Genomic DNA, 23932 nt, shown 5'->3' with positions numbered 1-23932 from the left:
TACATGCATGTACACCGCACATCGAACCTTTGCTGTCTGAGTTCACACGGGCTCCCGAGGAAGAAGCCCTAAAAGAAAACACCTGCTGAGTTCTCCGTTCAGGACAGAAACATGCTCTTGTCTCATTTCGCCACGCTCGCTTCCCCCGAAGGCGGCAACACGTAGTTGAAGTTTTGGTCCGTCGCATCGGAGGATAAAGCCAGCCATTCGTCTGTGCCCAAGCAGTCTTACTTAAAAAGTGGCGCGGCGAGAACCAGGGCCAGGAAAAGACATGGTGTGTAATAAAGTCGAGTGATACGGTTCCCGACGAATACTGCCTTTTCGGCAGGCGACTGATAGGCTGTTTGCTTTTGTTGTCTCTTTTCTGGATTCTTCATGTCCCTGCACGCACTTTACAGGGCGACCCTTGTCAGGCAGACAAAGAAGAGAAACGAATCAGCAGAGTCAGAACACCACCACACCCTTCCCGTCCTGCAAGGTACCAACGCACTGCAGCTGTAGCTACACGTCGCGGCATCTCACTGGTAGATGATTCAAATATTCTACCAATAGGGCGAAGGAGGCCAGCCTAGCGATCAGCATACTCCTAGTCCGCCTGCCTGGGTGGGCTGCTGCCTTGGTCGCCCAGCTGGACCACCTACTGGCACTTTCAGTATGGTACAACGCAACTACAAGCTGCTTTTTGGGATACGAATAGCTCATTTCCTGACCTTGGTCGCGCTCACGCCGACGATTGGCCAAAAAAAAGCAACAGCTCACTAATGAAGTGAAATAACGTGTTCCAGGCTAGAGGGCCAATAGCGTAGCGCAAGCCGTCAAAGTAGAGCGTTGGACGGTCAAGACTGTGTAAATGAGGGTACGCGAGTTGGTCGCCGAGAGCGGCCGCGGGCGTGCGCAATGACGCTCGTCAGCATGTGTTGATGCCGAAACCCAGAATTGGTTTGCGCCCGCTAGGCATCACGCCGCAGTACCTGTTGCTCCCTCCTTCAATGTGTTGTCTCAGGTCCCATCTCTCTGCCCGCCCCAACCAGGGCGGTATCACGCTCCTGCTGCGAGTCTGAGACAGGCGTGAGCGGCGACAACAACACCCGATGAGTGCGCCTCTCGTCATTTTTCAATTTCACGCTCCAAAGAAGAAAAAACAGGAGAAGGCGAGAGGCAATCTGCGCAGGCCGTGGCATTTTGACGCTGTTGCATGGCTTGTTCGTCCCGACGCTCACAGCGCTCATCCGGTGACGAGCGAATTTTGGGGCCTGTTCTTCAATGAATCCGAGAGAAAGAGAGATGGTTTTGCGCCCGCACCTCGGTCCAACAGCGCAAGCCAAGATTCAGGTACCAGCGGACATTGTGTTGTCACCGGGCCACCACCGTTCTTCGGCCCTGGCACCACAGAGGCCCCCGTGAGAAAAAGAAGGAAAAGAAGAAAGTTGAACGCCACTTCCGCCTGGTGGATGGGTCCGCCCTGATTCGGCAATTGGTCCTGTTTTTATTTTTTTCCTATTCATGTGCCAGCGCATCGCCAGCAGCGCATTAGTTGGATTTTGCGAGCGACAAGTAGGTGCACCACATTCCCTTTCCTCTTCTCGTCTTGACACGTCGCGCTGAAGAAGACGAAGAAGAGAAGAAGAATCCGCCAACGCAAAGGAGACCTGCTGCCTGCTACAGTGACCATCGCTGCCAATTATCCCGCTCAAAGGACTGGCCGCCGCTGCAGACGGCACCTGTTGTGGGGGAGGGGCGGCGCCGTGGCGGGCCAGGCGGACAGGCTCCTCTAAAATATTGCACGCCCGCACCACACCAAAACGGAGGATACTACCCTGCACCACAAGTTTGAAAAGTTTTTCCCTCTTTTGCCTGAAACTCGGCGTAACTATTCTTGGTCATGTAAAATGCCGTTGGTCCCTTGTTGGACTGTAGATCCAACAGACTCGACCGAGAGGGCTTGCGGCCTCTGGAGCCAACACGACGCATGTCAATGTATGAATGGCATGGTAAGGCGAGTTTTTTACGCCATGACTGTTTGCCACAACACACACACACAATCTACAAAGCACCAACAAAGACCCTTTTCTTCCCCATCCAATTCCCACTAGGTCTGCGTTCTAGACTTTGTCCTTCATGCAAGCACTTTAGCAAAAAGACCCTCTTTTCTTCCCGTGGTGGTTCCCTTGTTCCCTTCCCGCAAGGACCCAAAACCGATGACACAAAGACAATGCGTCATTGGTTCCATGTCCGGCTTCTCGCCCAGGAAGAAGAAGAGAAAAAAAACCTGCCGAGGAAAAAAAAAAAAGGCATGACCCCTACATGTAAATGTAAAAAGTCTGACAAGACTGAAATCAAGATGGTCCTGTTAAATGTCGCTCACAACCAAGACCATGTTTTCTCTCGTCATCGTGACCGCTGTATCCGGTATAGTCTTTCCGGTAGTGGTTTGTTGCCAAGTTTCCTAGCTTAAAATTCTTCTTCTTCTTTGCATTCCTTTTTCTTCCGAGGTACTGCGTAATTATACTGGTAGTGTCCAGCAACGGTTTCGGACCGCTCGGGTGTGCTGTGCCTCGACAAGCAACAAGTGTACCCTGTACTTAGTACATCGCTGGCAGTACCACACTAAAAGGGCTCGCGGTGGACCAAGGCCGAGAGGAGCCATTTGCTACATTGTATCCAGACAGCTGGGTCAAGCCCACACCCCCATGGCACAACTTCCTCTTTTGGCCACTCAAAGTCCTTGGAAGACCACTCGGACAGAGCTGGAAAAAGGCATGTGAGGTGAGCAGTCGGTGTCTCTTGAGATCGGGGCCTCTTCTCAAAGCAAAAGGGCCGCTCCTCAACGCCGTGGTTGAGAAACACCGTTGAGCAGCTTGCTCATCGACGGCATTGCTCCCTGATCGTCGGGCAAGCTTAGACAGCCGCGTTCTTGCCCTTGGATAACACTCTAATGAACTGCTTATACTTAAATCTCACATGCGTCCCCTGCCCATGCTCAGGAATAAAACGCAAATTCAGCACTTGCAGAGGTGAATACCCTTGCTGCCCGAAACTAAAAACGCAAGCAGCAAGAGCAGTAAGTTTTACGAGTTGAAAAAGCATTGTCGACTCTTGCTTAGCTGTACACTTCATCCATTCCGTGTAGACAAAATATGGTATTTCAACCGCAAGTAATTCATCACAAGCATTTCGCAACTGCAAACTCGTTTCACCTTCATGATTTGCAAGCCGAAGCCATTGACCGTGACATCCGTCCGTGGCCATGACAGTCACCTACACACAATCACATTAAAATCTCATTGATTTACACCATTGTATCAATCATCATCCATTGTATTCTGTAGATAGTCATTTTCATTCCATCGCCATGGCGGCCCTTCAAACCTCCTCATTTTCCCAGTCCTTTTCCGCAAACATGGGGTCCTTGCGCCCGCCGCCGCTCGCCACCTCGAGCTTGTCCAGGAACTCGGGCGGCACCGTCGGTATGTACTTGCGCTCGCGCTCCCTGTTGACGCCGCCAAAGCCCGCCCCATACGAGATTAGCATGTCCGTCACCGAGGGCAGCGTAAACGGCAGCATCAGCGCCGGGTCCATGAGCAGGTTCGGTGGCGCCTCGTCCTCGTCCCAGTCATCGGCCTCGAGGTCGTGGCCCCTGCCCGGCGTGCTTTGCGCGCTCGGCGGCGACGCGCTCAGACCGTTGCCGCTGCTTCTCTTGACCGGGGTTGAAGGCACGCTCGCGTCTTTGGGTAACGGCGACGCGGCTCTGCTCCGCCGGCGGTCGCGTTTCAGGGCTGCCTCCTTTTGAATCTCCAGCAGGTACTTAGTCGCGCTCTTGGGCAGTCGCTTCTCGCCCACCTCTGCGCGATAATGCGTCGCTGCATGAATCAGCTGCTGCGGCGTCAGTCGTTTGAGCTGCTGCAGCGTTCCCACCAGCGCCTCGAGGTCGTCCTCGCCCAGTGACGAGAAGCACTGTAGCCACTGCAGCAGCTGGATGACGGGAGCCAGATGACGCCTGCTAGCGTCTGCCGTTGTTTCTCCCGTTGACTTTGTCTCGCCACCCTCATAGTGCTCGGCCTGCCGGTTGTTCGTTCGAGCCCACTCTTCCAGAAGTGAAACATTCATGCGAATCTGCATGGCCTTGGTCCTCGCCAAGTATTTCCTATTGGACATGACACGGTTGAACAGCTCGGCTCCTATCCAGTACAGTAGCTGTGAAATGATCTGTGTCGTAATCACCGAGTGAATGTCGTACAGGTCCAGTACAAACACTGTAGAGGACAGCAGCGATGTGACGTTGCGCGGCGACGGCTTGGCTCTTGCCTTGGGTGACGGTGGTCTGTACCGCTTTTCCAGGGGCTCCTCTTTGACTGTAGTCTTTCGCTTAAATAGCTTCCACTCGTTTTGAAAGGTGATGCCTTCAAAGCCAGGGATCGTCTCGTGGTCCAACATGGCGGGATCCAGGACCTTGTCCAGCCGTCGCTCGGCGTCGCGCACAATGAGAATAAAAATCTCGTTTATGAGGTCTGCCAACTGTGTCTGAAATTCAGACGTTGCCTCTACCAGCCCTGCGTCCTTCTTGAGGTAGTGTAGCAGTAATGTGGCGTTGGAGATCCAGAAAGCTAGAATGGTCATGTCCCACTGGCATGCCTCGACCTTGTCGTTAATAAGGTCCATAGCAGTGACTAGTAATCGCTCCAAGAGGTCTGGACTGGCGTGGTAGTGTGCGTATCGCGCGCTGAGAAAAATCATATTTGCTGGTACCGGTTTTTGCGATGGCGATCGTTGCGGGGTCATCTTGGTAATAATGATATCGAGTATGCGGTCGAGTTCGTGTTCTTGGAAAACAAACATTTGGTCGTGTAGGCACCTTCCCCAGTCGAATTCCTGTTGCTCTTCTTCCAACTCTTCCGCGGGCTGCTGACGTTAGCAAATTGCAATAATCTTGTCCACACTGGGTACCGACCTCTGGTTGATCGTCCATTCCCACATTCCCCAGATCAACCTCCAGATCGCGCGCACTCTCCATCATGAGGCGACGGCGCATTTCGTTCTCGGCCATTTCTTCTTCAAATCGATCCTGAGAAAACCCGGGATTGTAAAAGTCGTCGCCCATTCCCGCATTTCCAATGTTGTAACCGTTATCGTGGAGGTAGAAGGACATGTCGCTGTCAGGCGGTACAAAGTCGAACGCAGTCCGGCCGGTGGAGGTTTTCTGGTCGGAGGAGGCACCGTTATCGAGAAGGAGTTTGGCAATATTCTTGTGACGATTTGTCATTGCCCACATCAGAGCACTCCATTGATTCTGATCTTGCTTGTTGACATCGACGCCAGTGTCGATGAGAGCCTTGACTACACCTTCGTGGCCCTGTGCAATGTTAGCATAATAGCAGACGCAGGTTTGCATGAGATAAACATACAAAGCAACTGGCGTAGATGAGCGGCGGCGTGCCGTCCTCGTCTGGAGCGTTGACATCGATATAGGCTTTGGCTTTGCCCGTAAGCATCTTTGTGATTTTTCCTACGTCACCATTGCTGGCGGCCATGTTGAGAGACTTTTGTAGGGCATCCTTCTTCTCATCTTCCGACATTTTTCCATCCTCAGCAATCGCGTTGTCGTCTTCCACGCCGTGGCCCGCTTGGTGAGCCGCGGCTTGGGCAGCAAGCATCTCCATGAGTCGAGCGTCGCTGTCCTGCGGGCGTTTTGTAATGTCGCCTTCGTAGTCGTTGTCGTTGAGTGAAAGATTGGCAAAATTGAGCGGCTTCGCAACGGCTGGTGTCGTGAGAAATTGAGATTCGCCTGGAGATTGCGCGTGTCAGAAGTTGATCAGGGGCGGGGAAGGGGACCGGCGGTGGGAGGTTGGACCGGCCCCCTTGGGGTCGACTCACCTTGCCAGCCGTCGTATATCTCCGTCTCGGGGACGATGTATTCCACGGGAGCATGACGGCGGTCGTTGAGAGAGGTCGGGAGGTTGGTCGGCATTGGGCGAGGTGGGTAGTGCTCGCCGTCGTCGACTGGCGATGTCGATTCCTCGGGATCCATGGTGCGCGAGAGGAAGGGAGGGGCAGCTCCGCACTGCCGGGCTCGTGCGAGGACTATGCGGCGAAGAAAAGTGTCATGTGCGCCGTGCTCGAGAAAAAAAGCACAGACAATCGGTAGCTGAAGCGCCTGCCAGGTTCAAGCGAAAAAAAAAAAGTTGCAGAAGCCAGGTCGTGTGAGGATTGATGCAGATGAAGGTTTGAAGCCCGAGGTGGGTGGTACGCGGTGTGGCGGGTCCAAGCCACACCATCGTCATTGCGGCATAGCAGCGGCGGCACAACCTCGACGTGACACATTCATTATATTGCCAGAATTTATTGCTTTCAATTTTATTTACTATGTAAACTTATGCTTCTGTCTTGGTATATGTATATATTTCACTCATGAGTTCGTCATCTATATACTACTGTGTTCAGCACATCGTCAGCACACACATACAGGGTCATTGAGCAGGGGCCTTTTGATGCCGGTGCCTAGATGGCTCTGCGGCCAAACGCGCGCACGCGCTTGACGCCGCCGTCGGGGATCATGACGAGCTTGATGTGAGTAAAGACGCTGTCGGTGTCAGCAGAGGCGAATTCGTGTTCCAGGTCAGCCTTGGTCTTGCTCGGCGCGACAACCTCTTTCCAGCCGGCGTCGTCGGCGGCCGGGCTGGCGCTCGTCGACTTGATGGCCTCGAGGCGGACCTTTTGCGGAAAGTTGCCGCGAAAGTGCGCCGTGTCGACGACCAGCTTGTCAATGTAGCCGGGCGCGCCGAGCTTGACAATCGTCCAGTCGACGTGGTCTTTACCGCGGGAGCGCGCCGTCTCCCAGCCGTCGCCCATGTCCTTACCGCGGCCAGGCAGCAGCAGGTTGTCCTTTGTGCCAAAGTGCTGGTCGCTGCAGGACACGGCGACGCCGCCATTCTGCGCGGCCGCGAGGTCGAGGACGGCGTTGGGGTCGGCCGGGAAGACGGGCACGGCGTGGCCAAACAGGCGGAAGCGGGCGATGCCGCCGTCGGCGTACATGTTGAGGCGCACATGCGTGTACTGCTTCTGGGTAGGTTCATCAAGCTTCCACGAATAGCGGTGGGAAGGACCGCACTCTCGGATACCCACAATGGTTTCCCACCCGCCGCGGGTGCCCTGCCACGACACCACCTCGTCGTCGTTGTCGCTGAAGCAGCCCTCGACCGAGATGAAGGGCGCGTAGTTGCCGGTGAAGAAGGCCGTGTCCACCTCGATGCCTTCGACGGTGCCCGAGGCCACGCCCAGCCGCATCACCACCCAGTCAAAGGGCTCTTGGTTGTGGCGGCGCGTCTCCCAGCCGTCGAACCAGGCACCGGTGAAGACCATCTTTCCGGGCTGCGAAATGGGTGCGGTGGGAGTCAGAAGATTGGACGCCTCCGCGAACCACTGGTCTGAAAAGGCAAGAATCTTACCGCCCAAAGTAGCCGAGATAAGGTCTGTACGCGTCAGCAGGGTAGGGGCTATGGCTTGCGGGGGCTTGACACCAGAAGGAGCGAAAAAGTACATACCAATGCATGTTGAACGGAACGTCTTGTCAATCTGGTCAGCAGGGACGACGCTGGTGCGAACGTCGTCGCTAATCTTGTAGCTGATTTCGTCAATGGTAGTAGCCATGGTGACTGTAGGTTGGGATAGGTATGTAAGTGAGTTGCGTGTAGGTTCAACTTAATGAGGTTCTTGTTTTCCGATCTTGTTCTTAGGATACCCCGCGATTTTTTGCTTGGATGAGTTGCTCACACGACCAGTGAATGGAGCCCCTCTAGCCGGGAAGACGGGCGAGGCTGTATTTAAATTGTGCGGCTTCTAATCAGTGGGCGCGCGACTTCGGGCCACTACGGAGGGAGTGGGCTATTGGAGGTGGGGATCGGGGACCTCCGACGCCGGGTCACGGCCGGTGCCCAAGCCCAAAGACCACAAGGGCAGCAGGCTGAAATCGCGTGCCGAAAGCATGAAATTGCGGCCGCTCAAGGGTGATTTGGGCGAGCTGCCCCTCCGTGCGGGGCTTTGGCCGCTGTTCTCGCAAGGTGAGGCATGGATATCTTACTTACGCAGCCGACAACAGGTGGATGTACATCCCGATGACGGCCTTGGCTTGGCTTTCCCGAGAGAATTGGACGCACATGGCATGTAAGTGCCAATCAAATGGTGCAAAGTGCATCAGTCAACGAAGCTATCAGGTAATAAGGCGCGTCTCGGCACAATGGTGATGGCGGCTTTACTCGATGGCTTGACGTAAAGTCGGAGCCCACTCTTGGCAGGCGGGTCTGGCATTTCGCTGGAAGTGTTTGAGGCTTCATATTGATTTGCGCGTCTATCTGTCGGCATACTGTGAGTCTAATCTGCCTGTGTGTGGTATGTAACTCTGCTTTACTATGAGTAGTTCATTTTCCTTAGATAAGGAAACGTAGCGTGGGGGATACAGCGTCTACTAGAGTTTCACAAGCCGACGACTTACACAGCTGACCCCCAAGTCACACAATTGCTAATCGATCTTGGGCTTGGCCAGACCTTGCCCATTTAGGAAGGCCACCTATACACTCGCTGCCTTGCAGGGGTTCATACCGACATCAAGCGTGTCAGCCACCACAGGACGTCTTGTTGCACAACGAACCAAAGGTGGCACAATGTGCTCTGGGCTGGCTGTCATGCTGCGAGCCGGAGGGCGCCGAGGCAGGCACGCGCCGCCGCTCTCTGCTTAGCTTGGCGCATCTCCCCTCTTACTGCCGATTGTCTGAAAAACAATGGACAGTTCATTTTCTGGAGAAAACTTTGCTCAGCCAGTCAGCCAGTGGCGAATGTATAGGTGGCCTTGTGGGCACGACTAGGTGGCCTGCATAAGTGGCTTTTGGGCTAAAGTTTAGCGCCATCGTCGTCCCTTGCTAGACCGACGCGGGCAAGTAGCCGGCCGAGAAGCGGTCGACGGCGAGCGACCGCCCGTGGGCTCTGAATTACGAATGAAGCTGGTAAAGATGGTGAGAACAATGGCGAGAAGTCGCATCCTGCTCGTCTGTAGATAGCGTTATCTCTGCCTATACTGCCTCCAAAAGGATGAAAAGGAAAAAGAGCAAGAGACGCCAGACAGTTACAGCGCGAGTAAACTTTGACTCAACGGACGCTCGGCGTTGCAGCTAGCTGACTCTTGGATTAGGATTAATATACCATCAGGCTCTCATCTTGGCCAGATGAAACCTTCAAAAGCATAATAGAGAATTTTCAAACCAATCCGATATGCATCTTTGCGCAAAAGCGAATTTAGATCTACGTAGCGACAGGACTAAAGCATAACTAAGAGAGTGTGCATGTTCATCCAGAGCGAGTCAACCTGGGGCCATAGTGCTGTCTCAACCTGTAGCATCCTCCACAAATGGCTCACCTAGCTGCAGCTAGCAGCCAACAAGCAAGCACTAAAATTTCTTCGCCGTTACGTATCAAGAGAAAATAGACAATCTGAAGACAGAGAGTCCATTCAAACTTCGTACACAATATCCTTCGACAGCTGGCGATAATGCGTGTCCACTAGCTTCCCTAGAGCATGGCCAAGAAAGAGGCTCTAATGGATGGCTTGTTGTATATCGCGACATCACCGTCTTTGTCTACTCTCGGAGCCAGGTGCATTCTGAGCGCAGACGGCTGCGGCTTCTTCAGCTTGTCTGCGTTGTCCACAGGAGCATGCTTGGGAGAGGCAGCGGGCAAAACAGCATTCACGGGCGTGGCCGGTGTGTCAGGCGCAGGTGGCGGGCGTGCAAACCCCTTCACCTTGTCCGGACAACCACCGGCAGTCTTCCCCTCGTCCGCATTCTACTGCAGCGAAAAGCTCCTGATGCATCGGATCCAAGACCATGAACATTGAGTTTGTGCCTTGTAAGCAATCTCGACGACTGTCTTGCACCATTCATCCCATTCGCGAAAGACTGTGCGAAGCTTCCAGATCCTAGCTTTTCGTGCGTCGTGATGGGGCGAAGGTCCTTGCCATTCGCTTTATCCACGAGGAAGAGATCGAACGCGAGGGCAAACTCGGCAACGCCCGCAACTTTCGTCAGCCGGCAGACGTTTTGCTCGTGGATTCGACTGGCCCAGTCGCGGTCTGGCATGACAAGGTGCCAATGGATCAGCTCGCCGATGTGGATGGAGATGTTCTTTACAATGCCTTTACCCCCGACAATCCATGTGAACTTTATCCTGCTAGTGTCGGGGGTCACTGTTCCCGTCGACGTAGTTCTTGAAGAGAATACAAGTGGCTGGCGAAAAATGTACGAGAACCATCAAGAATATATTTGCGACACTGTAAAAATTTCTTCCACTGGTACTTTACAGCAGACGATAGACGCAGCTCATCGCGGGCCGAGCCGCCTTGGAAATTGAAGGCAGATGCAATCGTGGTTACGCCCGCACGCGCCAAACACGCCCGTGGCCGCGGATAGCAGCCATCGAACCCTGGTGCTTCAACGCAGCATCCTAATCGCGGGGGCCAGAAGGCCATTTAAGCGTGCCAATTAACGATGATTCACAGATGCGGCACCCGGATCCTGTAGCCTCATCCGGTGTGGCGATCTGGGGAACCATCTTGTGCCTTTGGGTGGGCGGGTAAGACCGTTGTCGAGGCTGCAGTAGAGGTCGTCGTACCTTGACGCCACTGTAGCAAGTTGCACTCAGATGGTGCTATCCAACCCTGAATGCATGGCAAGCGGCTTCTATTCTGTGGTCAGCATAGTTTTGCGTTTACTTGGGCGTTCAATTTATGCGAGCTATCGTGCAAAAGCTAGGCACGCATTCAGGAGTCAGCAGGGCGGTTGGCGCCTAGAGTGGACTGCCGGTTCACCACCGGACCGGAGCGGATGGTTTGTAAGCGGCCGACTCCTATTGGCCCGCCCGTTTGAAGCTGTCGCCGGCTCTTCAAACATAACAACATAGACGCGGGACTGTTTAATACACGGCATACTTCCTTCTGCCGCAGGATCCGAAGCTAAACTGAGTTGATTGACTCTGTACCCGCCACAGCTGCTGTATAGTTACAATGGCCCCTAGCACCGCCCTTTCGCAGGGCTCGGCTCCCATCCAGCGCAAACAGGTGGCCGAGGATAAGACACAACCCAATCATGACACTTCGCAGCAGCAGGAAGATGAATTTTCCATGGCGCAGCTTTGGAACGGTGAGTGGTCATTGGATCCCGCACGCGCCGACTCTAACACAGCGCAGGCACCGGCTTCATCGCCCAGACAGCCGTCGTCACCTTTTCCCTCTCCCTGTCCGGCCGCCTCCTGGCGCGGCCGCTGGTCCTCTTCTCGTGGCACCCCCTCTCGCAAATCTCCGGCCTCTTCCTCCTCGTCCAGTCCATCCTCGCGCTGCAGCCAACGCACACGGCCGGCCAGAAGCGCGTCGGCCAGGCCGTGCACGCGTACCTCAACCTGGCCTCCTTTGCGGCCTTTACCGCCGGCTTCGCCGCCATCTACCTCAACAAGGAGCGCAACGGCGCCGAGCACTTTGCCAGCCTCCACGGCGCGCTGGGCTGCGCGCTGACGCTGCTCCTCTGGGGCCAGTACCTCGTCGGCTTCACCATGTGGGCCACGCCGGCGCTGTACGGCGGCGCGGCCCGCGCCAGGGCGCTCTGGAAGTGGCACCGCGTCGGCGGCTACGTCAACCTGCTGCTGCTGCTGGCGACGTTTTGCACCGCTGCGGACACGGGGTTCGTGCGCAACGCGCTCAAGGTTGAGTCGTGGGTCTTTTACGCGCCCATGGCTCTCATCGCCGTGGGGGTCCTGCCGCGCATTCACACCTACAAACTGGGCTTCTCGAAGAAGGCGTAGCGCTGGCACGGATGACAGAAAGGATAATATGTGTGCCTTGTGATATAGAGGTTGTTGCGACGTTTCAAATGCTGTTGATGCTTGGTTGATGTCATCTAGGATGGCATACTGATGACGAAAAGGGCAGCACTCGAACTGAGGAGTCACAGAGCGAGAGCTAATTGTTAGAAATAAAACTTGAGTCTCTGACATATTCTTCTAGCTGTTTTTTGTATCTACCGAGTAGCTACCGTATGCAGCTACCGCCCGTAGGGAACGGAAGACACTCGGTAAACGCAAACAAGTTCCCTTGGCTGCGTCTCGCTTTGCATTTGCATCCGCATCTTCCTAGTGCTCGAGTACGTTCGACACAACAAAATTCTCTCCAGCTCGAGGACTTATTTGATTGCTTTAGTCGTTCATTCATCAACATATCTTACGCGAGGTTTTTATCCATTTCATCCTAGCCCGTTCACCTTGCAGACAGCTGTTGGCGATGGCAGCAGGGTCGGAGGTTACCTTATCAGTGTACACAAGTATGTGAGATTTTTGTTATTTGTAATCAACCCGCTTATAAATCACTCTTCAATTTCCTAATCGGTTCACATGCTTGGCTATACAGTACTATATGTTTTAGCGCGCGGTACTCCATGAGCTTTCCCGCAACTCATCCCAACTCCAATCGTCACAACAACTATCAATACCTCACTTAAGCATTTCAACGACCATGCAATCTTCAAAAGGTCGCCCAGTAATTGTCGTGCTCGGCACGACAGGAAATCAAGGCGGCGGCGTTGTCCAGGCGCTCCTCAAGTCTGGAAAGTGGCACGTCCGAGCCGGAACAAGCAATCCCGATTCGAACAAGGCCAAGAAACTCCTGGAGGGATCTAAAGATAGCTTGGAGCTGGTTGAAGTTCATCCTTATCAGGTTGAAACGCTTCAAAAAGCTTTTGCTGGCGCCTATGGAGTTTTTGCCATTACCAGCGAGAGACATCCCGATCGGAAACTGGTGCACGAGGATGAGATGACGCACGAGATTGAGGCTGGCCGGAACATAGTGCAAGCTGCCGTGGAATGCAATGTGAAGCATTTCGTGTTCAGCAGTCTGCCTGATATGACCAAGGTGACTTCCGGTCGCTACCCCAAGCTCTACCACATGAGCAACAAGCACGCGGTCGAGGTGGTTGCGAGGGAACAGCTCCAGCAGAGGGTTACATGCCTGGTGCCAGGGTTCTTTTATTCCAATCTGCAGTGGGCACAGTACTCTCGGCGTCTGGGTAGGCCCTACTCGCAATATACGATATGGGTAGTCAATCGTCCTTACTGACAGTGCACTGTAGAAGACGGCACAATAAGATTTTGTTATCCTCTTCCATCGGACCAAAACGCCCAGTGGACTGATCCTGCATATGACATGGGAGTTTACGCAGCGAGTGAGTTCGGTGAAGATGAGCCGAGGTGTCAAAATTGTTACTGACTGCATTATGTGACAGAGGTATTCGAATTGGGCCCTGAACGCACAGGGGGCGAAACCTACTACCCAATGAGCTCTTCCATCACACCGCAGCAGATGGCTGAGACGTTTACCCGTATCACCGGCCAGAGGGCTTACCATGACCCGACCTCGGCGGAGGAGTTTGGTGACTTGACGGCTCCCTTGGTAGGACCAGCCTTTAAGGATGATGCGATGCAAATGATGCAATGGGCCGCGGAGACACCAAAGGACACGGTTGCATACGGCTCCAAACAAATCTCTGCGGACGCTCTCGGACTGGCTGCGAGCTCGTTTGAAGAATGGCTCAAGCGAACTGGCTGGACTGGACCGGAGCATGGCCAGTGAGGTGCATGAAAGTGGCAAATCAGGCAGCAAGCTGGGATATACTGAATGTACCAAGAGAAGAGTATGCCTCCAAAGTGCAAGGCCGACATGACGGGCAGCTTATTCAGAGTGCAGCAGGGCGGGGGAGCCATCCGGCACCCTGGGAAGCCATCAAGACCCAGTTGCCGCAAAAGCTCGCAGTGATGTCGGATCGGAACCATCTGCTCGGACACCATCGGTCGTATGTAGAAAGTGGAATGCTGAACTCCAAGCAGTCGCTAGTCCGTTGCAATACCCGAAGCAGCCTTATGTGCCTGTCCTAAGAGAAGCATTTTCCAAATTATCCCCACTGTGGAACGCGATGTCCATGTGATTGGGTTGCGTATTGCATATATATTCTACGATATGAAGTTTGGAGCACAGTTGTGGCTTGCCCCCGACATTCATTGGGACGGACTAGCCGCTGCTTTGGGACGAAAAGAACGGTCGGAGGATGGAGAGGATGGGGGGAGACAAGCGAGACTAGGAGACAAACGAGGAACTTGGCCGAAGGAAAGAAGGCCGCTAGAAGGAATGAAGACTTACAGGGGTGCAAGAAAAATAGTAGGAAATGCCCTGGGCGGCGACGCCACCGACGCCGTGGGCGGAAGCAACGAGCGACGGTTGGTTGGACTGCGGGGAGGGTCGACTGTTTTTCTTATTACATGGGTGCAGGCACGCAATGAGATAAAGGAGAGAATTAACGAGGCCGTTCGGTAGCTGCGGTGATTGGTCTGTGAGGGTGTTACTGGTAGCTCGCAAGAATTTGGATTTGTCAAGTGGCACAGTTGTTATGAATCGCTGTCTGCTCGAGTCGTTGTTGTTCGAAAACGTCACAATGGCCTGATGGGCAGGATGCAGGGCTGTATGCGTGTCTCGGTTAGTGTGAAGGCGGCGGGCAGGCGGGCTGAAGTCTTGGTTGAGCAGCAGGGCTCTGGGATGCGCTCAAAGGCCTTGTTTTATGTACACGCAGTGTTGGTACGGACTCGCGCAGCAGTGCGAGATCGCTTGTGTCTTGCTTGTCGTGCTCTTTTTACCTTTATTAATGAGCTGATGCGGTGGAGCGGGAGCGCCGTGGCAGTCGCACGCGAGAACCCGGCTGCCTTTTACCCTCTCCCTTCTCCATGCCCATACGACTCGCGATGTGTACCTGAAGTTTAATCTTAATCTTATTTTTCTTTCCTGCTCATCAGCCGGACGCGGTGCTAGATGGCTGCTGCCCGCGCACCGGAGCCGGGTGCTGGTGCAGAGCGGCGCGCCGCCAGGGTGAAAGCATCCGAGACGCCGTGTGACGAGAAGTGCCATGTCGAGGTTTTTATTATTCCCGGCAGGCTGAAGTTGCCATTCCGGGAGAAGCAAATGATGCGGGCGATGGATCTGGTACCGCAGTTACACCAGATGCTAATAACGGCGAGACACGATGGGGTGGTACTGGGTACGCCCGGCAGTCCCGGGAATGGCTTCAATGCGTGGGCCAGCTCTCGGCTGCTATTGCTGGAGACGCCGAAAAGGCCCGCCAGCTCTATCGAAAGGTTTCATGACAGATCAATTGTGCGCAATTTGGCGCGCCGTGCCCGACCATCAGACCATGGACTATTAAACGTTGGGCGGCGCATAAGGCTACGCGAAAGTCTGGTCAGATTCGGTGACTTGAAATGAGCAAGCGAAGAAGACTACGGTCGCTGGGCGGCAATAATTTAGTTATTTGTGGAGGGATGGCCCGGAAGCTTGGGCCGCAGGGCAGCCTTTGGAGAGCCCTAGGGGGAGGGGAGGGCGGAATGTGGTGCGAGTTGGGCATCAGGGAGATGAAGAAGTAACATTGGCAAGATTAGACGGACGGTCGGACAAGACGTAGAGAGATGTGGTGGTGTTCAAGGCGTTGTGAAGGACAAAGACCCTTGCTGTGTGATGGATGTGTCTGGCACACACACCGTCGTTCCGACGGGCCGGTACAGCGAGGGATCGCCATGACGTTGTCGTGGGTATGACGTCGGTTTTATTATTAAAGAAAAAGTGAAGGAAAAATGATGCCCAGATGACAGTGGCCAAGACCGTATTCGTGTCGAATCGAGTCTGGCGTAAGCGGGAGGCGAAAAAGATGTTCGTCTTTGTTGAGAGAGGCGTAGCGGCGTAGAGGCAAAATGGCCAAAGAAGAAATGGTGCTGAAAAGGGGAAAGAAACAGAAGCTAGTTATGACGACGTGTGTATCAGATGATGCCTGGGAGGAGAAGGGTGGGTGGCTCAAGCCGGGAGCCGTACTTTAGCTAGTTACCAGTCGGCTTTGGGTGGGTGGGCGGACACGCGCTGCCGGCCAGCATCTTGGAACCAGACTTGATGCTAAAAACAAAAAAAGAACGACAGCCAAGACACATGCCGATGTGGCAAAATGGATATTGGAGGATGGATATTTGTTATTCATGGTGATGGAATACGAGAGGTTAGCTTCATGTTTTAACTTGTTAGTGGGTGTTGTGTTGGCGAGCGAGCCGTTTTGGACACGAAGCCTGTCTGGTCTGGGGTGCGTTTTTTTTTAGTGGCTTGAGCGTGTGTCGCAGCCAGGTAGGTAGTAGGTACCTACCTACGTCATCGGCACGCGCGCGCACCAGGAGGTGATAATTCCAGCCGGACCCCACCCACCCGGGGGGGCCAACTGAGGCTTGCAGGGGGTGCAGAGGGAAGAGAAAAATAAGAGGGAGTAGATGAAAGGAGGGAGAGTGTATGGGAAAGTTAAAACAATGAAAGAAACGTGGTTGGAGTTGAGAGAAAAATCACAGAGCTGGAGTGTACGGAGTAGAGATATATCGACCTAGCATACGGATACCTCGTAGTTAGGGGCTCCAGGCGTCTGACTAGGTGCTGCTAGGTGAAAACATTTCCATCTCCATCTCCACCTCCACCTTATTTTGGGTATTAGCGCACAGCCAACCTCTTCTAGGTACACTAATGGCAGGTAGGTAGGTAGGTAGCTGCATAAACAGAACTGGTAGAAGCCGTTCTGCCCGTCGCCCGTCGCCCATCTGCCATCTGCCCTCCATTTACCGCCTTGCGCGCGCCCTCACCCGTCTGTCCTCTGCGACTCGCATATGCATGATCCTCCTCTAAGTCTCTACCAGCACCAGCAGCCACTTATCAACCGCTCTCTCTATCCTCTGGCTTGCTTGCCTGCTTGCCGTGCTGTGCTGGCATATGCACCTCCACATCAACTCCGCACTTGCTGCCTTTTTCCTTCTCACCAGTGACCAGCTACCTGTCGTCACTGTCTTGCCTCTCACCGTAGCCGCATCCTAACCCAGGTAGCTCCACCTCGACCACCACACCACCATTACCACCACCACCGCGCACCCGTTTTACTTCTCACCTGCGCCTCATCAACCGTCGTCTCCTCCATCTACCGACCACTCTTCTCCAGCCCAGCCATTCGGACCAAAACGATTCCTTGCCTCCTAGCCAGCTCGCCTAATTACACCCAAATTCGGCCCCCTCGACGTCAGCGCTGCTGCTTGGGAACCTCGCCACGCGCTGCAAGCTCCCTGGTTTGCAAACGCCAAGCAGCAGCCACCACGCTTTCTTCCAACGGCGGCCAGCACTTGCTTCCCCATCGCCACCCATACTCTCAGATCCGGTCGCCTGATTCTCGCCAAGCTCCGCCTCGTCGACAAGCTCGACTGATTTCTACCTACCGCCGCGACAGGTACTGGCTGCCGATACTGCCACCACGCGTCATTATAGCAGCCCGCCGCCCGATCCTGCCACTCGACATTCGTTCGACAAGTCATTCGCTGCACACGGGCTGCTCGCAAAGCCCCCAGTCCCCCCGCTGCCCGCCAGCTTGTTGAGACATGGACAAATGATCATTGACAGTGCCCCGAGTGCCCCTGCGCCTGGCCCCGACTCGACGATGCCATCTCGACGTTCCAGTTACCCGCTCTCGGCGGCCACCGAGGCCGCCGCTCGCGCCATGGCCATCAATGCCCGCGACGCTGCCCAGGGCAACGGAAGTGCAGACGCAGTCGACCCGGCCGACACCGCCGCCATTGCTGACATGGATGGCGCTTTCGACGGCCATGCCGGCCTAGACGGTCCTCCCTTGGCCGCCTCCATCTCTCCGCCCCAGCTCCAGCTTAACGAGTATCGAGAAAGGCTCGCTCGCGACCTCGAGCGCCGGGAGCTTCAAGCTAGAGGCTTGCTGCCCGTCACGCCCGCCGTCGACAAGATTCGCGTCGCCCCCATCCAAGAAGAAATCACGCCCTCCCCACCTTGGGTCTCCTCCAATCTCAACACCACCTCGTCTACAGAATCCGGCAATACCGTCCGCGGTGGCATGACGCCTGCCATCATCGCCCGTACGCCTTCCTACCCATTTCCCAGGATGGTCTCTACCCCAGGCGCTTTTGGTTCCAGTCACCCCTTTGCCAATATGGCCAATCCCGCCTCTCGCATGAACATCGCCATCCCTCAGCAGGAACCTAGAGGCGTCTTTGAGCGCGTTCTCTCCGAGTCGTCGACGCCCGCATCCGCCTTTTCCTTCAACCCCGCCGGCACGCCTATGCCTGAAAGCTATGACTTTCCTAGTCCCGATCTCTATAACCTGTCGCTGCTGCTTTCATCGGAACCGGGCTTGGATGCGTGGTGGAATACAGTGGTCCAGATTATGAGAGATGTCTTTCAGGCCGAGCGCGTTACTCTCTCCGTGCCAGCTGACGCTGCAGATTTGGAAAACGTGCCTTGGGGTCAAAAGGCTACTTACAATGAGCGCCAAGAAGACCATCTCAGTGTTGGCTACATGGCCAAGAACAGTAGCGCTGTTCAGAGCAGCGACGCCGATGCTACAGACACTCTGCCATCACTCGACGACATCACCTCGCCAGGAGACGCGGCTTCTCGCCCTGGAATTACCAGTCGCCACTCATTCACCAGCTACGAAGAGAAAAAGGACCCTATTCCAGTAACACCGCGTCGGCCTAACCATTTGTCGCGAAGCAAGACCTCGGCCCCATTCCCATCCAGAATCTTGCGCTCTGGGACCCGTCTTGACAAGTCCAAGCTCGAGCAGCACGACGCTCAAGTCGAAGACGACCCCGCCATACCGAGTTGGGAAATTCCCTTCCTAGCACGCTACGAAGGTCAAGGCAGAGTCCACTCTGTCCTTCAAGCCCTCGATTTCGAGGCCGATCCGCTCATTGACCACGCTGGCGTTGTCAGAGTTCTAGAGAGGGGTGGCGCCGTAACCCTGACAAGGTCATACCCGTATCTCCCCCCAGATAACCAAAAGGATGATGCCTCTAAAATGGCTGCTGCCGATTCACTCAAAAAGGCCAGGATACACTCATCCGAATCTCTGACCAAGCTCTCCTCCATGCTACCCAACAAACCTCCTTCCAAAGGCAAACAGTCTGGCTTGGACAGCGTCATTCACGAAGAGGAACAGACGACGCCCCCTACTCCAAGATATGAAGAATACGAGCAAATTGCAGCCTCTCCTTGGGCACAGTCACCCGCTCCCTCACCAGCCGTTCGCTCCGACACTGCTGAGAACCCCTTCTTTGCCGAGGCCACTGTTGACGAGGGCTCATTTGATCCAGCCACCGGTGCTGCCGACTACAGCGACATGCGACCACCCGAGGCCATTGGCCTGGACAATTCGTGGACTGTCATTCATGTTCCGCTCACCCATGTTCTTCAGTCACGGCAAACTCGACCATTTAAGCTCGACGCGACCAGCATGGAACAGAGACTGCAGGGCCAAAAGCCCGACAGCCCGCCCTCTCGGGCCAGTGATTCCAAGAAGAACAAGCCGGCGCCCATAGCCATCTTGTCCATCTTGAGCACCGTAACGCCTTATCCGCCAAATCTGCGCAAGTCGCTTGAGCACCTTTCGCATCACATGGCAACGTCTTTCTCTCTGGCGCGCCACTACACAAACCTCGAGACAGAACTTGCAGGCATACAAAGGCGGCGCCCTCCGACCACGGGCTTTGGTGCCGTCGCGCCATATGGACGATCGTATGAGAGCACAGCTGCGCTGGCTGCAGCCGATATCATGCAATTGAGATCATCTGCCGGGAGCATCACTAGTCCTAGCGACTACTCTGCCGTGTCAAAAAGTGCCGCGGGCTCCCCGCTCGGTACGCCTGGCTGGAAACGGCAGCCCATCCAGAGTCCTTCGGCTCTTTCCGGGGGTGGAGAAAGCTACTTTAACAGCAAGTCATCGTTGCCTAGTAGGCACGAAGCTTCACTTCAGAGGCCCAAATCTAGCTCCATGGAGCTTTCGCCAGGTGATAAGAGATCCTCGCGGCTCACTTACAGCAGCGCTTTGTACGATAACATGGAGGGATATGAAACATCTTTGGACGGCCACGAAGAAAGCATCGCGATGCCTTCTAAGAAATCCCAGTCAACGAGCAGTAGCGAGCCACTTTTTGAGTTGGGCGAGCCACCGGTATCCTCCAGTCTCGAAGAGAAATCGGAAACTGAGAGGCATGCTTCGCAGCATCAACACCATCACCACCCGCACACCAAGCTCCATTCCTATGGCGCCGACTTTGCTTCCACGTTTCAGTCTCTACCGCCCAGTTCGAGCTTGATGAGCCGGCCGCCTCCTACACCTCTCCTTTCAGGCCCGTCGCGCAGCATGTCGGTTCTTTCCTCGGCAGCGAGCGACATGCCCCCGCCATCCGACAGACTGAAGAGCCTCATCTTGGATTCCCTCCCAGCGCACGTTTTTGTCTCCTTACCACAAACCGGTGAAATTGTTTGGGTCAACAGCCGTTATCTGTCGTACCGTGGGCAGACTGTCAACGATCTTGCTGCCGACCCGTGGAAGAGTCTCCACCCTGACGATCGCGACGAGTATCTGAAAGATTGGGGACATTCTCTCCGAACGGGTGACCAATTTTCGCGGACAGTTCGCATCAAGCGGTTTGACGGTGCTTACCGCTGGTTCTATGCCCGAGCTGTCGCTTCCAAAGACAAGAGAGGTGTGATTATGCAGTTCCTTGGCTCGTACATGGACATTCATGATCAGCACATTGCCGAGCTCAAGGCTGCGCGCCAGGAGGAGATTGAAGCTTCCGAAGCCAAACACAGATTGCTGGCAAACCTCATACCGCAAATCATCTTCACGGCGACGGAAGACGATGGCGTCACGTTTGCTAATGAGCAGTGGCTCTCGTACACGGGCCAGAGCTTCGAAGACGCGCTTGGCCTGGGTTTCATGGACTTTGTACATCCCGAAGACTTGGCCAAGTGTCGTATCCCCATCACTAGGCCGTCGTCCGAAGCAAATCTCAACCCACAGAGAGGCAGCAGAAAAGGAAGCGATGCGGGCTCAAGGTCCGTGCGGTTCGGACATAGAAGTTCGGTTACTAGCTCTACCTATGAGATGCCGACGGCGGATCTGGCTGAGCTCGCGAAGAAGGGCATTGTTAGAATCGGCACCGACACCAACGGTAGAGTCTCATACACCACGGAACTGCGACTACGATCCAAAAATGGCGACTACCGCTGGCATCTTATCCGCTGTGTCGAAATTGACACGATTGATTTCGGCCGCGGTGCCAGCTCTTACTTTGGATCGGCGACGGACATTAATGATCACAAGCTCCTCGAGGCCAAGCTCAAAGAAGCCATGGAATCTAAAGGCCGCTTCCTTAGCAACATGTCTCATGAAATCCGAACACCCCTCATCGGCATCTCGGGCATGGCTAGCTTCTTGCAGGATACCACGCTGGACGAGGAGCAGCGCGACTACACAACCACCATACAAACCAGCGCCAATAGTCTCATCATGATTATTAATGACATTCTCGACTTGTCCAAGGCTGATGCCGGTATGATGAAGCTCAACTTTGAATGGTTCCGACCTCGATCCATCATGGAGGACGTCAACGAGCTTGTGTCTACCATGGCTATTGGCAAGGGCTTGGAGCTCAACTACCTCGTCGAAGCCGATGTACCATTGTGGGTTAAGGGCGACAAGATTCGGATCCGACAGGTTCTGCTCAACGTCGTGGGCAACGCCATCAAGTTTACCGATACTGGTGAGGTCTTCAGTCGCTGCAAGATTCACGCCGAAACGAATGGACAAACCGGCGACCACGAGATCATGCTAGAGGTTTCTATCACTGATACCGGACGTGGTTTCTCCAAAAAGGAAGCAGAATTGATTTTCAAGCCGTTCAGTCAGATTGACGGGAGCAGCACAAGACAGCACGGCGGCAGTGGATTGGGGCTTGTTATCTCTAGGCAGCTCGTTGAGCTGCACGGAGGCAAGCTCGAGGGTTCAGCTGTCCCTGGCAAGGGATCAACCTTTACCTTTACAGCACGGTTTGGTCTGCCCACTGCCGATGACCAACCGAATTTCCCTCAAAGCCCCGGCTCGACCATCTCGACCTTTTCACGCCAGGAGTCTGACAATGGATTCAGAGGATCGCCGCAGCTTTCTGCTACGTTGAAGCGTCGCAGCTCCGATGACCCAAGCCCAAGTGAGAGTGTGCCCGGCTCGGTTTTGGCCCGCCACGGCAGTCCTCGCGCGAGTGCCCTCGCCAAGCCGGCTGCAACTGCAGTCCCTTCTGGTCCTCTAGTCGGTGTAAATCCCGGTCTTGCGCGTTTCAGCGAGGCTGCCAAAGCCAGTGGGCATGATTTGAGTCAAATGAGACTGGAGATTCCGTCTGGTCGTGACTCACCTGGGCGAACCGCCACTCCGGACCACTCCGGACGACCACGACCAACTGGTATTGCGCCGCCTCCGGTGTACTCCATTCTCATCATATGCCCCCAATATCACAGTCGCGAAGCAACTGTACAGCATATTGAAATGACCTTGCCCAAGGATGTCCCACACGAAATCACTGCCATTCGCACAATTGAAGAGGCGCACGACCTGATTGGCGGCGACGATCCCGTTACCTTCAGCCATATTGTTATCAATCTGGGCTCAGCGGAAGCAATTCTCGCGTTCTTGGAGGAAGTCACGACCTTTCAAAAGGTGGAAAAGACTGTCATTGTGATTTTATCAGACTCGTTGCAACGCACTGCCGTGATGAAGTCTGCCGCAGGTACCAAGACGGAGCAAACGCTGGCTAGCAACTCAGTCACCTTTATTTACAAGCCCGTCAAGCCGTCGCGCTTTGCCGTCATCTTTGACCCAGACAAGCGACGAGATTTGAGTACCGACTGGAACCGATCGAATGCGCAGCAGCTTGTGGAGAAGCAGAAAGCAAGCTACAACGAGATGTCGATGCGCATGGGGCACAAGGGCTACAAGGTGCTCGTGGTGGAGGACAACAAGATCAACCAAAAGGTGCTGACCAAGTACCTGGAAAAGATTGGCGTTGAGGTGGAGATTGCCGAAGATGGTCTCGAGTGCACAGAGCTTGTGTTTAGCAAGCCGCACAATTATTATTCGTTGATTCTCGTACGTATTACCCTGCAAAGGTCCTTGGGAAGCATGCTAACAAATCAGTGCGATATTCAAATGCCACACAAGGATGGCTACGAGACGTGCCGCGATATTCGCGAGTGGGAGGGCAAGAATGGCTATGACAGGCTGCCGGTGATTGCGCTGTCGGCGAATGTCATGTCGGTCGTGTTTGACAAGTGCACGGCTGCCGGATTCAGCGACTACGTGACGAAGCCGGTCGACTTTATCAGCCTTAGCAAGGCCATGGTGAAATATTTCTCCTAATCACCTCGCGGCAAGCCGACTTGGAGACGAAACAGTCGAGCTTGCAAGAAGTCGACAGTATGGTCTGGCTAGAAGTTGACGGAGAGACCATAACTGTCGACGAAAAGAATTGTACATTAACAACCAATACACAAAAGACTACGGCATAAAAAAAAGAAACGGTGGGATGGACATGTGGAGTTTTTCTTGTTTGATATCTGATATCCTTGTTTTTCTACTCTTTGGTGCCGCAGAGACACCTGACACAGGACAACTGTGTACATTTTTTTTTGTTTCTTTGGGGATGATGTCGAAACGTCATTCTTAGTTTTCTTTTTCTTTTCTGCTACTAGCATGGCCTTTGCGAGGGGAATACCACATAAAAAAAAGACGGAACCCTGACGGATTGAATTGGACGGACGGCAGACGGACGAACGGATTGGTGGGTGGCTGGAAATGTACTTTTATATACACATTTTGTTTCTTATTCTACAATACCACTGTTAGACTTTTGCACCCAAAGGAGGCCCTTCGGTAAAATAAAATGTGGTTTATTGTGCCCTTTTTGCTTGCTTGCTATCCATATATAGAAAATG

At 54.3% G+C, this 23932-nt stretch overlaps 6 protein-coding genes across 6 annotated transcripts; 4 read left to right on the top strand and 2 right to left on the bottom strand.

The window, feature by feature from the left end:
* Window positions 1-3363: 3363 nt before the first annotated feature.
* LMH87_007884 (uncharacterized protein) lies at window positions 3364-6025 on the bottom strand (the record flags this gene model as incomplete). The annotated part of the gene is made up of 4 exons (XM_056200638.1): window positions 3364-4899; window positions 4949-5350; window positions 5403-5782; window positions 5872-6025. The coding sequence occupies 4 exons, from the start codon at window positions 6023-6025 to the stop codon at window positions 3364-3366; spliced, it is 2472 nt and encodes an 823-aa protein (XP_056057754.1).
* Window positions 6026-6495: 470 nt separating this feature from the next.
* On the bottom strand, window positions 6496-7644 carry LMH87_007883 (uncharacterized protein; the record flags this gene model as incomplete). The annotated part of the gene is made up of 2 exons (XM_056200627.1): window positions 6496-7466; window positions 7539-7644. 2 exons carry the CDS (start codon window positions 7642-7644, stop codon window positions 6496-6498), a joined length of 1077 nt encoding a protein of 358 aa, XP_056057753.1.
* Window positions 7645-11044: 3400 nt separating this feature from the next.
* LMH87_007882 (uncharacterized protein) lies at window positions 11045-11835 on the top strand (the record flags this gene model as incomplete). Its single annotated transcript, XM_056200614.1, has 2 exons — window positions 11045-11180; window positions 11228-11835. The coding sequence occupies 2 exons, from the start codon at window positions 11045-11047 to the stop codon at window positions 11833-11835; spliced, it is 744 nt and encodes a 247-aa protein (XP_056057752.1).
* A 233-nt stretch (window positions 11836-12068) lies between these two features.
* LMH87_007881 (uncharacterized protein) lies at window positions 12069-12468 on the top strand (the record flags this gene model as incomplete). Its single annotated transcript, XM_056200603.1, has 3 exons — window positions 12069-12173; window positions 12230-12350; window positions 12437-12468. The coding sequence occupies 3 exons, from the start codon at window positions 12069-12071 to the stop codon at window positions 12466-12468; spliced, it is 258 nt and encodes an 85-aa protein (XP_056057751.1).
* A 73-nt stretch (window positions 12469-12541) lies between these two features.
* Window positions 12542-13654, top strand: LMH87_007880 (uncharacterized protein; the record flags this gene model as incomplete). The annotated part of the gene is made up of 3 exons (XM_056200592.1): window positions 12542-13091; window positions 13155-13247; window positions 13308-13654. The coding sequence occupies 3 exons, from the start codon at window positions 12542-12544 to the stop codon at window positions 13652-13654; spliced, it is 990 nt and encodes a 329-aa protein (XP_056057750.1).
* A 3865-nt stretch (window positions 13655-17519) lies between these two features.
* LMH87_007879 (uncharacterized protein) lies at window positions 17520-23357 on the top strand (the record flags this gene model as incomplete). The annotated part of the gene is made up of 2 exons (XM_056200581.1): window positions 17520-23087; window positions 23136-23357. The coding sequence occupies 2 exons, from the start codon at window positions 17520-17522 to the stop codon at window positions 23355-23357; spliced, it is 5790 nt and encodes a 1929-aa protein (XP_056057749.1).
* Window positions 23358-23932: the final 575 nt, after the last annotated feature.

The sequence above is a fragment of the Akanthomyces muscarius genome, assembly GCF_028009165.1.
Source record: "Akanthomyces muscarius strain Ve6 chromosome Unknown contig_15, whole genome shotgun sequence".
Lineage (NCBI taxonomy): Eukaryota > Fungi > Ascomycota > Sordariomycetes > Hypocreales > Cordycipitaceae > Akanthomyces > Akanthomyces muscarius.
This window is presented reverse-complemented; position numbering and strand designations above follow the sequence as displayed.